Source organism: Sinohyriopsis cumingii, chromosome 14 (genome assembly GCF_028554795.1).
Source record: "Sinohyriopsis cumingii isolate HCF-2022 chromosome 14, ASM2855479v2, whole genome shotgun sequence".
NCBI lineage: Eukaryota > Metazoa > Mollusca > Bivalvia > Unionida > Unionidae > Sinohyriopsis > Sinohyriopsis cumingii.
Window position 1 is genome coordinate 67,033,683 of NC_142974.1, and position 15,540 is coordinate 67,049,222.

Genomic DNA, 15,540 nt, shown 5'->3' on the forward strand with positions numbered 1-15,540 from the left:
TTTTAGTAACTGTGGTAAAAATTGATTGGGGGTGTTGGGGTTGGCATGGCATGAATTGTATTAATTAGAAAGGTTTTTGGGCCATTATTCGTTCTGTCACATTTGACCAAAATCTATTAGGCATTTAAAGAGTTACTAAGTTTGGTAATAGCCATGTGCACGTCCTATACAGGGAATGAGGAGGGTTAAAATTGTGCATTGTAAATGCTTAGAATTCAGGAGGTTTTCGGGCTTCGTTCCATGGACAACAAATAGGGGTTTCATCATACAGACCCCTCACCTTCCTGTTTAGCCCTGCCCCCTCCCCCACTGCTAGATATTTCTGGAACTGATAACTGACATGGGGCAATATTTCAAAGCCGACTGACCTCATTTCTACAAGCTTCAATGACCTTTAAGCCAGGATTATCTCTGCCAAAATTTGTCATAACTGGTCAAGTGGTGATGAATAACAAATTAAAATAGCAATTGTTGACATAAACTACGAATACTGGGTTATGTCTATTGGCCATGTGAGCTGAAATAAAGGATGGATGGATCGGAGCATTACTCATTTGGATCCTGTCTGATTCTGATCAGATTGCAAGTTGAAATATTCTATAATAAAAAAAAACAACTAAAAAAACCACAAAAAAACCAACATGCATATTGGTTTATTTTTTGCAGCTTTCACTGTTTTCACAAACGTAGTAAGGGAATGTAAAAGGCTGCTTTTCAACTTATACATTTACAAAAGCTAGTTCTCTGTAAATTTCGACAAAATCGAAACAAAATAAATAAAAGCCATCACATTTATATACTTTGTATACTTTTCAATGTTTATAACAGTGTAAACAAAGTCATTCTATGAATTAATATCATTGTAAAGTTCTTTTTTTGTTTGTTTATACATCAATTTGTTACTATTTTTGCAATCAAATATTTAAAAAAATTGAGAAATACCATTTATATAGTAATTTTGCTTAGTCAGCAATATATTTCTTAGCATTTTAAAACACTATGGTTCAGATATCATGACTTAGTTCTCTATCAACATACATAATTCTGATGTCCCCTCATCACTTTGTTTCCCACCAATTTTGGTCATTGAACACTTTGGAACTTCATATTTTCCATTTTAACTGGCATATGTATAACTTACATTACTTTAAAATCATATCTGATCTGGAGGAATTTTAAATAAGTTGTCATTTAAATCTTCTTTTGTAAAGCAATACATGCACACACACACACACTCTCGCCATGACCGTTTACTCCTTTATTGCACAAGACTGATAATATGGTTAAATCTTGAATTGAAAATAAATAAATGACAATAGATTTAAAGATGTCTATTGATTACACATATCAATATTTTATTCTGATTTTCTTAATTGAAATTCAAAAACACGTACCTCAATGTTGCCTGAAATGTTCCATCACTATTCCTTGTGTGCAGTATAATGTAATCTTCGATAATTAAAACTGTGTGCACAATTTACTGGTGCATTTTACTATTATACACAATACAGGACTCGCTGTGCCAAATATATGGAAGAATGGGAATCAGTCAAGAAATGGGTGAAAATAAAGTAGTATATATATGGGTTTATATGGTCATGACGAGTTGATAATGAAAAGTAATATTTTAGTAAAAGGAATCATTTGTGAGTTTATCCTATCTATATCTGAAAAATGACTGAAGACAAAATAGAAACAGTATGGGTTTAGCTGGAAATAAATGGTTCAAAATGGAAATAAAATTTTAGTAAAATGAATCTTTTGAGAGCTTATCCTATTGTTAACGGAAGAAAACAGAGAATGTTTTATTGATGGGATTTCAATCCCTGTACAGACTTAACTTTGAAACACTCATTATTAAAACTTCCACCCATTTCTTTAGTTGCAAAACTTAAAAAATTTAAAACACGGAACTCACAAAAATGCAGTAGGACATGTGGCTTTTGATCTAGATGTGGAATACTGCATTCAGAAAATTGAATTGTAGTGAATGACACGTAAACTTGTAGGAAGGATGGGTCTACATGTTTGATCATGAGCATCCAGAAATGTGTCCTTGAATTTTAACTAATTACCCACTGGAGGTTTTTGTCGGTTTTGCCCAAAATGTGAGTAGGAAACACTTTTTCAGTGGCTGTTTCTGAATACATCGACTTTCAAGAGATTTCCCATTAACTTAATGCCTAGTTGTATTAGAAACATCGTTTTTCATCGACTATTTCACTCATGCAGAAGCAGAAGGGTAAAAGTTGGAGTTCGTTTTTTTTTTGTTGCATCATGGACCCATCATTTTTGTATCGAGACCAATCTTTATTCCAAATGCCCATCTTATCCTACTTTTTGCAACATTTTGCCTGTCATGACCAGTTCAGATCGGTCTGCCTTAGATCTGAGGCCAAAAAGTCTAAAATCTGGACGTAAAATCAAACTTTGACCACAGGTGAATTCTGGATGGGAAAAAAAACAAGGTCCAAAAAATTTGATTTTTTTCTCTGTATTTTTTGTAGTGCAACTACAACGTCCAGATTATTTTGTATCATTGTAGAGCTACATCTGTCTTCCTTTCTATAATACCACCACTGTAGTGTATCATACATGACATTGACGCTACAAAGCTTGCCAGTAGGCTACTACGTCATGACACGAAAACGTGGCACCAGGGGTTAATGAGTTAATATGGCGTTCCCGTAGGTTTACTGTCACAGCTGAATTTGATCAGTGAGTTATTTTAATGGTTTATTGGATCACAACCTACATTTACCACAAAGAATGTCTTTAAGTGTATATATTAGTTCATTCAAATTGTTTTAACATGAATTGTTCATATCAAGCTACTGCGGAAAATGAGACTTGTTATGGCAATGTTGGTCACTGACAGGGGATTCTTTAGAATCACCAATGTTTACTTCCCTTGGAAACTCTTCCAGTGGGAATTTATATTTTTGAAACAGATTGGCACCATAATTTTAACTAACTGCAATGAAAGTGAACTGCAGTATTTATTGCACTGAAGACTGCAATTTTTGTTCTGAAAATAATTTAACATATATTACTGTCTGGTGCTAATTTTCATCGCAACAATACATGCCATTAGTCTTTACAACAAAGCTATGTATTCCATAAAGTCCGGACTCGTAAATGAATAAAATTTATTCAGCAATAAATTTCAGAATTGTTAGTTACCAAAAATAACCATCAAGACTGGCAAAACAAGAATATTGTTTGGCAAATTTATGTAGTGCCATGTTTGCTTTTAATATGCTTTTTCAAGTCATATGAGGCTTTGTATTTTTTAACACAAAGATGACATTTGTGTGGTCGTTCCTCACTATGAACCTTTTTGTGAGAGTTCAAACTGATAATATCCGGAAATCTTTTGTCACAATCAAGACACTCAAATGGACGAATAATGCTGTGCAGACGTTCATGTGATATCAAATGAGAGTGACGCTTGAAGGTCTTCCCACACTGTTCACATTTGTGAGGTCTCCCACTTAGGTGAATTTTCACGTGCGAGTTCAATATATTTTGGGTTGTGAATGCTTTTGGGCAGAATTCACAAGAAAACTGTCGATCTCCAGTATGAACCTTTTCATGGAGGTTTAGCTTGGCCTGCGTGGCGAAAGCCTTTCCACACTCTTTGCATAAGTAAGACTTTTCATTAATGTGAGTTTCTATATGCTTCTTGAGAAACTTCTTGAGCACAAAAGTCTTCCCACAATGATTGCATTTGTATATCTTTTCACCATGCAATTTTCTGTGAGCTGTCAAATTACACGACAAAGTAAACCTTTTTCCACAATCGGAACATTCATAATTCTTTTCCCCTGTATGAATAACTACATGTCGCCTTAAAGAACTCTTCACTCGAAATGCTTTCTGGCAGATGTTACATTTGTACGGTTTTTGGCCAGTGTGTATTCTTGTATGTTCAAGAAGGTCATATTTTAGCAGAAATGACATACCACACTCATCACATTTGTATGGTCTCTCACCAGTGTGCCTCTTCATATGAGCTCTTAAACTTTCAATATTCTTAGAAATACTGGAGCAAATGTAACAAACTAGAGGTCCATTGCCTGAATGACATCTTCTCTGATGCTGTTTTAAATCTGCTACCACTAAAAATGTACGATCACACTGTTCACATTTATTCGGCTGGCTTCCACTGTGCTTCAACAAGTGTCTCTTGAGTGAACTCGAGTGAGAAAATGCTACATTACACTCTGAACATTTGTATGGTTTCTCTCCAGAATGCACCCTATAATGAGACTTAAAATCTTCCGCAAACCAAAATCTTTTGCAACAAACATCACATTTGTATGACTTGGCTCCCTCGTGTTTTGTATTATGCGACAACAGACCATCACGAGTCTTAAAAGACTTGTTACATAAATCACAAAAGTATGCATACTCTTTACTATGAGTTTTGAGATGGTGTTTTAGGGATGACTTCGAACGAAATGACTTTTCACATTCATCACATTTGAATGGTTTTTCTGTCTCGTGTATTTTTTCATGCATCTTCAAAGTATTGTAAAATGTGAATGAATGTCCGCAAACTTTGCACTTAAATACCTTTTCACCTGTATGAATTCTTACGTGTTGAGTCAAATAGTAATGATTGCGACATATTTTACCACATTCTTTGCACTCAACATCCTGTACATGGGGATTCCTTGGGCACTCAACATCCAGTACCCTTGGATTTAATGGACTTTGATCTTTGTATTCCTCCTTTTCATGACATATCCTGCCACCCTGGTTACCAATTTGAAAAGCAGTTCTGTCATTACCAACATCCACATTATTGTTCTTTTCACCATGGTTTCCAGATTTAATGTTATTGTTTTTGTTGTCTTGGTTATTAGCATAAAATCGATTCTCTTCATCAGAATTATTGCTTCCATCATAGCGATTAATGTTATCACACAGAATCTTTTTACCACCATTATTTTCGGTATCCATGTGACTCTCTATTCCGTGGTGACCTGTTTCTTTACCACAGTTACCAACATCATCTTGGTAGCCAAGAACAAAGTTGTCCTCTTTCTTTTCATGCAAGGGGACATAATTCTTGTCATTATTATGGTTACCATAATCAAGATGATTCTTGTCTTCACCATGTTTATTGACATCAAGATCATCTCCTTGCTTTACATCATTACCGATATCAAACTGATTCACTTCATCACAATGGTCGCTGACAGAAAACTGGTTTGTGCAATCACCATAGCCACCAGTTTGAAAAGCAGTCCTGTCATTGCCACATTTACCAACATTACAATGATTTATTGTTGCACCACAGTCATTATTTTGCTTTATATTGTGACAAATATTACAGTGATTTACTTTATCACCATGGTTACAGATATCAAAATGATTCTTGTAATGACTATGGCTGCTGATGTAACAACTATTCTGCTGACTTATAGGGCAACCAACACCAAAATGATGTATCCCATCGGAATTGATACTAAAATTTGGATAGTTCCTATAATCACCATGGTTCCCAATCTGATAAATATCCTCTTCTTTTATATGGTTATTTTGGAACTCTGCATGCTGTTTCTGATGGATGACTGTTTGGCAAAAACTGGAAGGCTCATGATCTCTGATTCTATCAGTGTCTTCAAACACTGCATCAGAATATTTGTACTCCATCTGAAAAATCAATAAAATGAATTGTATTTTAAATAAAACGTCAAATCAGATGTTGCAAACAGAAAATGCCAAAGACAGTATGGCTGGATTTGTCTAAAAAATTTAATATTTTCTACATGGTACAGCTTCAAATTAAGCAACACAACTCCTTTGGCAACAGAGTCTAAGAAACTGAGCTTAATGCAAAGCACAAAGGTGAATGTAGATTACAGGAGTATAAAGTAAGGGTCAAAGTGACCCAATTTGGATTCCTGGATGATGAAGTCCTCATGACGCAACTGCATGTCAGTCTCTCTGGCTCCACTATGGGATTTTTGAACAATGCTAAAAAACAGGAGATGTACATGGCAAAGTTATTTGCTCTGCAACTCACACCACATCCAGAGGGCTAATATACATGCACATATCTTTCATTTAATTGGATTGCCATTAATTTTTATCACTGTTTGTAAAACCATGTGCTATCCCAAGCAGACAAATGGGGAAAGTAACTCTTTTTGTGTGTTTTGGAATTGTGCATGAAAAAGCACAAAGCACAGTAACTTTGCCAGTCCTTGAAACATGGAGACATCTTTTCACTTTATAGATATTATGTGCTATTTTCTGAACGTGTCTTTTTGGAAAATATATATATATATATATATATATATATATATATATATATATATATATATATATATATATATATGTATGTATGTATGTATGTATGTATTAGTAAGGTCTAGCTGTATACTCTCAGACCAAATCAGGGGCCCCAAGTGGCCGAGTGGTCTAAAGCGCTCTCCGTTATGGATGACTGACATCTCACTTCTGTCTGCGTGGGTTCAAGTCTCAGATTAGGCTAATGTGGGTATGTGAGAAAGCTTGCCAGTAGCTTCTTGTGGGTCGGTGGTTCTTTCTGGGGTTTTCCCACCATTAATACCGGCCGCCATGCATAGCCTATCGTGTGCTGAAAAATGGCATTAAACCCTACAACAACAACAACAGACCAAATCAACTAATCAACTATGATCATTCAGATATCAAAATAACAAAAAAGTTGGTTCTTTAAAGATTACCCAAGAGGAATATGAGAGGAGTAACTTTTCTTTAAATTCTGAACCCTGTGAAAAAATGCAAAATTCCTGATTGGAACAATCAAAGACACTGGCACCTAAAACACTGAGCTAAAAGCTCACTATCAACACAGATAACAAGTATCAAATATAGTTTCACTGACCTAGTTCAGATAGCAGTGAGTGGTACTATTCTTGCCACATCTATTTACTGAGTTCAATGATTGTTGATATTTAATATCTAAGAAACACAACTTCGCACAAACGTTATCAGATTAGTGTATAGTGAAAAAGAGGACACAATGGCCTGGTTTTCACTGCTGGACATGGCAGCAGTGTCTCAGTGAACAAAAGCCAAAGTTTGACACAAATGAATTAACCAAGAAATGTAACACATAGTGACCTATTTTTCACAGAGTGGTATAGTATTTCTCAAAATATGAGTACATGCCAAGTTACATGATGGCACATGCAGTGCAATTTTACAAAAAGAGCTAAATGCATATACCAAGATCCTTAATCACAGGTGTTCGCTTCTCCTCTTACACTCTTTGGAGGATTTTATTATATGCTGTAAGCTAGATGTGGGCAGATGGATAATAAGGTTATACTTTTTTCCTCTTGACCAGTTTTTGTAAAATTTCTTCAAGAAAATTATTTTAAAAATTGTATGTAGAGGACTGAGTTATTCATTGCTTCAGCTTGGAGAATTTAACCAACACACTGCAGGATCAAGAATCTGTTTAGTGTAAATATTCATTACGATTTTACTTTTTTCCTCAGGTCACATTTTTGGAACAATTTCTTGACAAAAGTATGTTACACATGTGCTGTGATTGGTCAAGGATAAGAAGCATTCTTTCTAGCCAAGTCAAAACAACAAGACGCTTTAATTTCAGAGTAACTTTGAATTTAGAAGTGACGCATGAAAGAAACTTCCAATTTAATAATTAATCTGCTTTCATTTAATGTTGTAAAAATAAGGTTAATGGATTTTTGGGACTGAGCTAGTGATACAATTTAATAATGAAAATTTTTAAAGATCTAAATAACTAAAATTTTACTAAAGAATGCAGGTAAAGTTTAAGGACAAATATTCCCATCATGCTGATACTGTCTCGCACATGCATATCTGTGCACTTGTGACATGTAAATTATCTAAGTCAAACAATGGTACAGCTTGCAAATCAGTCATAAATGTCAATGTACTTACAGCATATAAATTATTTACATCAAACACTGGTACAACTTGCAAATCAGTCATTCCGTTACATAAATTACCTACAACAACTTGATATCCATGCACTTCCAGCATGTAAATTATTTAAATCAACCACAACTTGCAAATCAGCCATCCACATCTATGCACTGCCTGCATATAAATTATCTACAATCATGTACTTCTGGAATGTAAATTGTCTACATCAACCACTGGTACAATTTACAAGTCAGTCATAATTATCCATGACCTTCTGATATGTAAATTGTCCACACAACCACTCACACAACTTGCAGAGCTCAATGATTTTCACAATTTTCTTGGTTATAATGCCACCCTGAGTTCCTTGTACATAGATACATACGTGCTACCACCGCATTTGGATCCAATCTCTGGGATCAAAGTTAATTGAAAAACCTCTTTGCATACCTACGGAAGGTCCCCAATCATATCCCTTGTCTGAAGTCTTTATCTCAAAAATGGTGCAGTAGGAATCGCTGAACTTGACTTGCGCATGCACACACACAGGCAGAATAAATAGTACAATCCCAATATTTTTTACCCACCAAAGTGTTGGGATAATAATAGCGAAAAGTGAAGAGTTGATCAGAATGACCTATCTTAGCTTCACAGGTATAGTACTAACTGCTCAGTAACAATGCACATCTAATAAGGAGTCATGGTTATACCAAAAAACGTGGAAGAATCTGAAATGTAAATATCCAAATCCAATAACTTAAATCAAGTATAAAGATTCAATAAGAGACACATCAATAAATATTCTTATTAACCAGTCGTGTGGGAAGAGTTCAACAGCTACCCTATACATCACTGAGGTGAACAAATAACAATGGCTGCGGAAGGATTATGGGACCACAGGGTCCAAAACCCGTCTTCTGACCCAATGGAATATTGTCTTGTTTGTAGTGATTTACTCTAAAAGAAAAAGAGTTCACAACTGGTTATATTTTTCAACCCAAGTTATGGCCCAGTGCCATATTCCCAATTAACTAACACCACGACCCCCATCCAAATGTCTTTTAACTTCATGTAAGTGTAAGGGGTGGGGTGGCTATTTTTATATGACCCATATTGTTCATGAAGACCATATATTTCAAAATACAAAGTGTATGCAATAAATTCTTAACAAGAGTTACCAATGGAATAGCACAAACTTCTATAGCTGTGTACTTACATTATCTGATTGTACCTCTGACATACTTGATCGTCACTTCAAACATTGACAGTCTAAGAAACATCCTAGAAAATATAAAATATTCATAAATAAATATATTCATGATTTTGTTTCAAAAACAAGTACAACAATATTGGTTTGCAATATTATTTGATACAGTATTAATCCATGAACTGATTTATGTAGTGAATTCTTGAGTACAAATGCCTTGCGAATGAGATAAGGAACTGTTACCTCAGGAATGTCATGGCTTGATTGGTCTGAGGGTTTACTTCTATAGTTCTTTTCCTTTGAAAAACTATGCTGTGGATTGCAGTTATAATTGACCACTACTGTGAATTATGTGACAAAAGACTTGTATTTGAGAATCTGGGGATTATATATATTATGAGCCTGTGCTACACCAGAATATGTTAGTACATCCACACCCTGTTTACATTATGAATTGATCACTAGGATCAATGTGGAATGTGACGTAACATTTCTATCTTGCAAAGTATTATTACATGTTATTATTTTTCAAGAAAATTTTCCAAAGTGTGCTATAATGGTAATGACAGTTTTGTGTTTAAGCTTTTCTGTAATGTGTCGTGTTTTCCCATAGCTTCTCATGAATAAAAAGTTATTTATGTGGTCTTTTCTTTCTCAACCAAATATACTGGCTGGGTTATATAGCCTATCATTTGTTAAACAATGGTGTTAAACCCACAAAACCAATCATATATAATAATAATACAAAGAAAGTTTAATTAAATGAGAATCCACTAGCAAAGAATCAAGCTTCGTTATTAATTAAAAAGTGCCCACGTAACACTTTAAGAGCATTTGTCGAATGGTGGGAAAACTATTATCAATATTTTGGTTACTGCTGTCAGTAGTCTTTTCTACCGTAATGAGTACTGATATGTTTGCAGATACATGTACTGCTTTCTGGTCTGGAATGAATTCCATGGGTTTATGGATGAAATCACTCTGCAGTTTTCTTACATACTTATTTAGTTCCTGCTACTACTCTTTGGTCTTAAATTAAAAAAATGAAGTATATCCAACCAGTTCTGTAAAATTCAACAAACAATTTATTTTCCTTGAATACAAAGTGAAAATTTAAAGAAATGTACAGTATTGTGAATTAAATCCCATATAATCCTAAAAGTTCTATAACAAGTCTAAAAATGTAGTGTTCCAAATGAACTTCAGTACTGAATGTACTGATGTACCAATAGTCTTTAATGTGCCAATGTACTAATAGTCTTGATGTGTCACAATGATATAATCTGGAATATCTTTGAATAAATTCACAATAATCCGAAAGAATTGTTCTAGTCCAAAATACCAACAAGCACTTTGTACTTCCAATGAAAAATCTGAATAAGTGATACCTCTCAGATTATATCTGAACACAACTTAATCTGATTCCAGAGAATGAATGACATTTAAATATGAATAAATAATGATAATTTCTATGTCTGAATTGTTTCCCAGCAATTGTTGCATTTTAAAAGTCTCTCTGTATAGTCTATTTCATAGCCTCCTTTTGTTCTCTGTTATGTCGATAACTGTATGGCTACAAATGGACAGTTACAAAAATAACCATGTAGTTACAAAAGGCAAGATAACTGTATCATGTCAATAATGTTATTTATAAATCTCGATCAAATATCCAATACTGTTTTCTTTTCTATACAATGAGGACAATGTAAAACCCGCAGTGTCACTTACATTTAATGAAATCATTGAGTACAGCGAAAGTTATATCTGCTCTTTCAGTCAATTTATTCTTCCTGTTGAATCACATGGCTGATCCAAGTCATTCAAGAGATTTCAAGATATTGAACTAAACTAAAAAATCTCAAATATACTTATTACTGTTAATGTTTGTTTTCATGGTAAACCAGGAACAACCTCTTCTAAATAGGGCTGTAAGATTACTTGAATGTACAACTAGCTTCATGGAAAATACTGTTTAAATTTATTTCAACAAAAGATCTCTTGATTAAACTAGATATTACAATTTTCTACCTGTATGGAGAATTAATTTTAGTTTTGCTGCTGTAAAGGCTCAGTGAATATAACAGTTAAGCAGCAAATCTGCAGAATTATTTCGCCATACAGCTGGAAAAATAAGGATATGTTTCTACTTTACTTAAAATGAGTGTAATATGGGTGGTGGGGTTTGCAAGGAAACTTGCTGTTTTGGGACTTAATGCCGTTTTTCAGCACATGATAGGTTATACATGGCGACCAGTATTAATGGTGGAGGAAGAACACGGGAAAACCCCGGAAAGAACCACTGACCCACGAGAAGCTACTGGCAAGCTTTCTCACATACCCACATTGGCTGAATCCAAGACTCAAACCGCCACAGACAGAGGTGAGATGGCAGTGATCCATAATGGAGAGCACTTTAGACCACTCGGCCAATGAGGGCCCCTTGCAAGGAAACTAAAGAGATAAATAAATACTGCCATCTACCATTATTATATCGATTCAAGCCACTGCTTGTGGATTACTGGAAAATTTTACCCTGAAAAAATCTAAACTACCATGCAAAGATATTCCATTTTCTTGGAAAAACAGGGGAAAATATTCTAATCTTGAATGTGCTGATGTGCCAGTATTGTTGAAACTATGTATCAGATATAATCCAGAATGTCCTTATATGAATTCACAATAATCCCAAATATTGATTTAGTCATAAAATTAACGAGCACTTTTTAATAATAAATTCATCTCAAATTACAACTGAACTCATTACTAAAAGACTGTTTCCACTACATATATGTTTAAATTGGAATGAATAATTCTGATATAAGCATCCTTTATACCTACCCACCTGATCTCTGTCACAATAATAATATCTGACAATATTCTGAATGAGAACATTTAGCTAATGTACATTAAAAAAATTTGCCACTGAAGCTACTTTCCCTCAAAATATAGTTAGGTTCTGAAACAAATTCCAAACTAAATGCCTCGGGCCTTTGGTCCTAGGTTAAGAACAAAGAGTGGTATAGGTATAATGGTACCAGTTGTAGTTTCCATCAAGCTTTAAAAAAAGTTGAGTCTCTTGGCAACATGTTAGATTATGTTGATTCATATGTGGATCATACTTTTTAAAAATGTGACATATGTCATTGAAAATGCATCTGTTGTGACTGGATAACTCATACCCTGTTTAGCTGCAGCAGAGTTATCTCTCTTAAATGCAATGGCTGACCTAGTTTGGTCGATAGAACTTTCTTCTCTATGACAGTGTATGTCGCGAGTAGGAAAGAAAGTAGTCCGATGTTTATTTCACCAAACATTAACATTAGGGACTATATAAAAACAATTGGTAGCGTGATACCGGTAGGCATTCAGCGTTGGTGTGTGTGTGTACATGTATAACACTGCTTTCGTCGCTGTCGACGGTGACTCCTTGTTGGATCTTTAAGTTTTACATTAGCGCTTACGAGACTAAAATAAGAAATACCCAAGGTATAGGACTCGTGTCTACCCTTGCATTATATTGTTACATGTAAGACAAGCCCCTCCCCCAGTATATTCATTGCCGGATACTCTTAATTTTCTTTTACAACGTGTGTCGAACCCCTGTGCTTCCCGTTATAAGTCTTCATTATACTGATGCTAATTTTGCTAATCTCAAACTCACCTTTGCCTTACTTTCAGTCTGTATATGTGCAGTGTTTTCTTTGCTATTTTATCGTTTTTGTGCATATTATATTAAACAAGTTCTTCGCATATAAAATTAACTACACGGTCCTCCATTTTTTCGTCTGGTAAATAAACATATTGACACCGACCAAATTTCTCGCACGCCGAATGGTTTGTCCAATGACGTCACATGGTTAAAATTAGACCAGCCATTTTGGATAGCTTTAGGACTCACGGTACTAATTCCACTCCAATGGTAAACATATGGAAACACTGCCATATTCAAAATTCAATAACTTAAAATTTATGGGTGCTGATAATGACACCTATAATTTTTCGTGCACATCTAACCTTGGTGCAAGCTTATGTGTGGAGAACACCATATGACCCGCGGCAATTTGTTTACATACATGTGCATGAAACACGTGTTATTGATTCTGCACCAAATGAATCAGGTGCTACTTTCAGTATTGAGTACTCCTGAGTCAAGCCTGTAAAAATGCTAAAATTGCATCAGTAGAAATTTGTCAATATTTTTTTTACATTACATATAGGACAAGTTCTCAAAAGATATTTTTCCTAAAATTTTAATTTTCATTATTAACCAATTATGGACCACCAAACCTGTAAATACTCTATCATTTCTTCACCCATTTCTAGACTGGTTCACAGTTCTTCCGTATAATTAGTACCGTGTGTCCTTTAGATGTGTACCTAGAAACACATTAGATAAAATATTGTTTACGAACATAAATATAGTAGTCTAAATAGCCAGCGTTGACTCACGTCAAGAGGGTACACGTGCTGTTTGGCACGCGGTTGTCAACATTTTAAGGTCGCGATTGTCGTTCAGTTAGCACTTTTGTTGTTGTTTTGGGTTTAACGCCATTTCCCAGCACAATATAGGCTATACTTGACGGACAGTATATAACTATTGGAGGAAAAACTCGGGTAACCCGGTACGAACCACTGACTCACGGAGAGTTGCTGTCCAGCTTTCTCACATACAAGTTAGTTAAACAACAACCCCCACCCCCAAGTTTCTGATAATGTCTGAAACTTAACAAGTAATTAATGATGATGGTACAATACCATTACGGTCACCATTTATAGAAAATTATGAAAAGGTAAATGTTCGAGTAGATTAAGGTCAATATTAGGCCGTACGCGTAATTTATCGGTTACAAGAAACGCCCAATAGACATTCCAGAAAAAGCGTTGCAGTCGTAATAAATACATATCGCATGAGCGTTTTCAAATCGTAAACCCTTATTGTTGCAGCAAATACTGTCTTTATTTAATTTGTTACGTGTTTGGGCTCGAATAAACAGTAACACAGAAAGAGTGAAAACAACAAGCTTTTTAAAATTTAACAAATAATTTACTTCCCTGGGAAAATTCTGTAAAAATGAAGAGAATTAAAATAAGAACTTCAGGTTCAAGATTCAAATCCAAAAATAATCCAAGAATAATCCACGAATAAAATTCTAAAAATCCTAATAATAAAATGTTCTACTGAATTCAAGTTCGAATCCCGACGAAGAATCAAAGATGGAAGGCGATGACGTAAGCATGTAGTCAGTACTGTGCTTATAAACAGTTCCTTGTAGAAATACAAACAATGGCACTCCGGTGTTGGAAGTCCAAATTAAAGTTATAAGCAATGTCTTTCCGAAAATTCTATATGAGCACTCTTCAAATATTTCCAGAGAATAAAGAATTATTCCTTTGGAAATCCAAATGATCTGAAGACAATTAACTTAAAAATATGGCCAAAACAAAAAACAACAACAAAAAAACAAAACAAAACAAAACAACCAAATCAAGGGGGGGGGAGGGTCACGTGATCGTTTATGTTACGTACATTGACGAAAACCAATCATTTTCTCTATGAAATAAGTTGTTTACATCTTAAACCCCAAACCCCATCATGACCTTGACAACAACCAATCATTTTAAAATAAAATAGAACTTTGTTTATTATTTTGAATCAAGGTCAGCTTCCGGGCCAACACCTGGTGTTTATTAAAGAATGATTAAGGTCAACCAATTTTCTGAAATAATATCATCTCCAGTGAATAAATTTACATTGCAATAGCATGTAAGAAAAATAAAATAAAATTAAACTGACAAACAAACAAATTAAATTAAAATAAATATATATTAAATCAAATATACGTAATAAATTGTATATTGTATTAAGAAATTAATGCGGATTGCTGGCTGACTTGGACCTAGGCCGATAAATCAGGCTCTCCCCCCCGTGATGATCAACACAGATTTGGGCGTGGGTGGGTTGATTTATCCGACTAATTCGGACCATGGCTGATTAGGACCGTGACTGATTCGGCCCAAATTACGGGCCAGGCTGATTCCGGCCATGTGAAACATAAGAAAAACAATGGAACACGCATACCTGATTTATTTTAGTAGTTATTACGGTTTTCGCAAGCATAGTATGATATTCAGCTTTTAAATGTACATCATATTATTGTTATTAGCAAATTTCTAGCCGAAAAAAATAGATATGAGCTATCAGATATTTTTTTAATAACCAAAGTAGCATCCCAATGTTTCAATAAAGTAATTGCCAAGTTAAATAGTCGCGTATCAACACTATCAAACAGTAATGAATATAAATAAACACAATGTATTTATTGATTTCTCATGCCAATCGTGTTTTTTTTTTGCGTTATATTTACTACAAAACATATAAAGAGTTATTGATATTTAATTCGATAATATCACGTGAT

General features: G+C 34.6%; 1 protein-coding gene across 3 annotated transcripts in view; it reads right to left on the reverse strand.

The window, feature by feature from the left end:
* Positions 1–638: 638 nt before the first annotated feature.
* The window catches only part of LOC149784048 (uncharacterized), a 47,584-nt gene continuing 32,682 nt past the window's right edge, over positions 639–15,540 (reverse strand). For 2 of the 3 annotated variants that reach the window (XM_089932138.1, XM_089932139.1), the window contains exons 3-4: positions 9,134–9,198; positions 639–5,664 (exon numbers count right to left, since the gene is read on the reverse strand). In XM_089932138.1, coding sequence (XP_089788264.1) covers positions 3,232–5,664; positions 9,134–9,157 — 2,457 coding nt within the window. In that variant the 5' untranslated portion in view covers positions 9,158–9,198 and the 3' untranslated portion in view covers positions 639–3,231. Of the gene's footprint in view, positions 5,665–9,133; positions 9,199–12,785; positions 13,343–15,540 lie in introns of those variants that run through there. The other variant, XM_089932137.1, reaches the window with a different exon arrangement.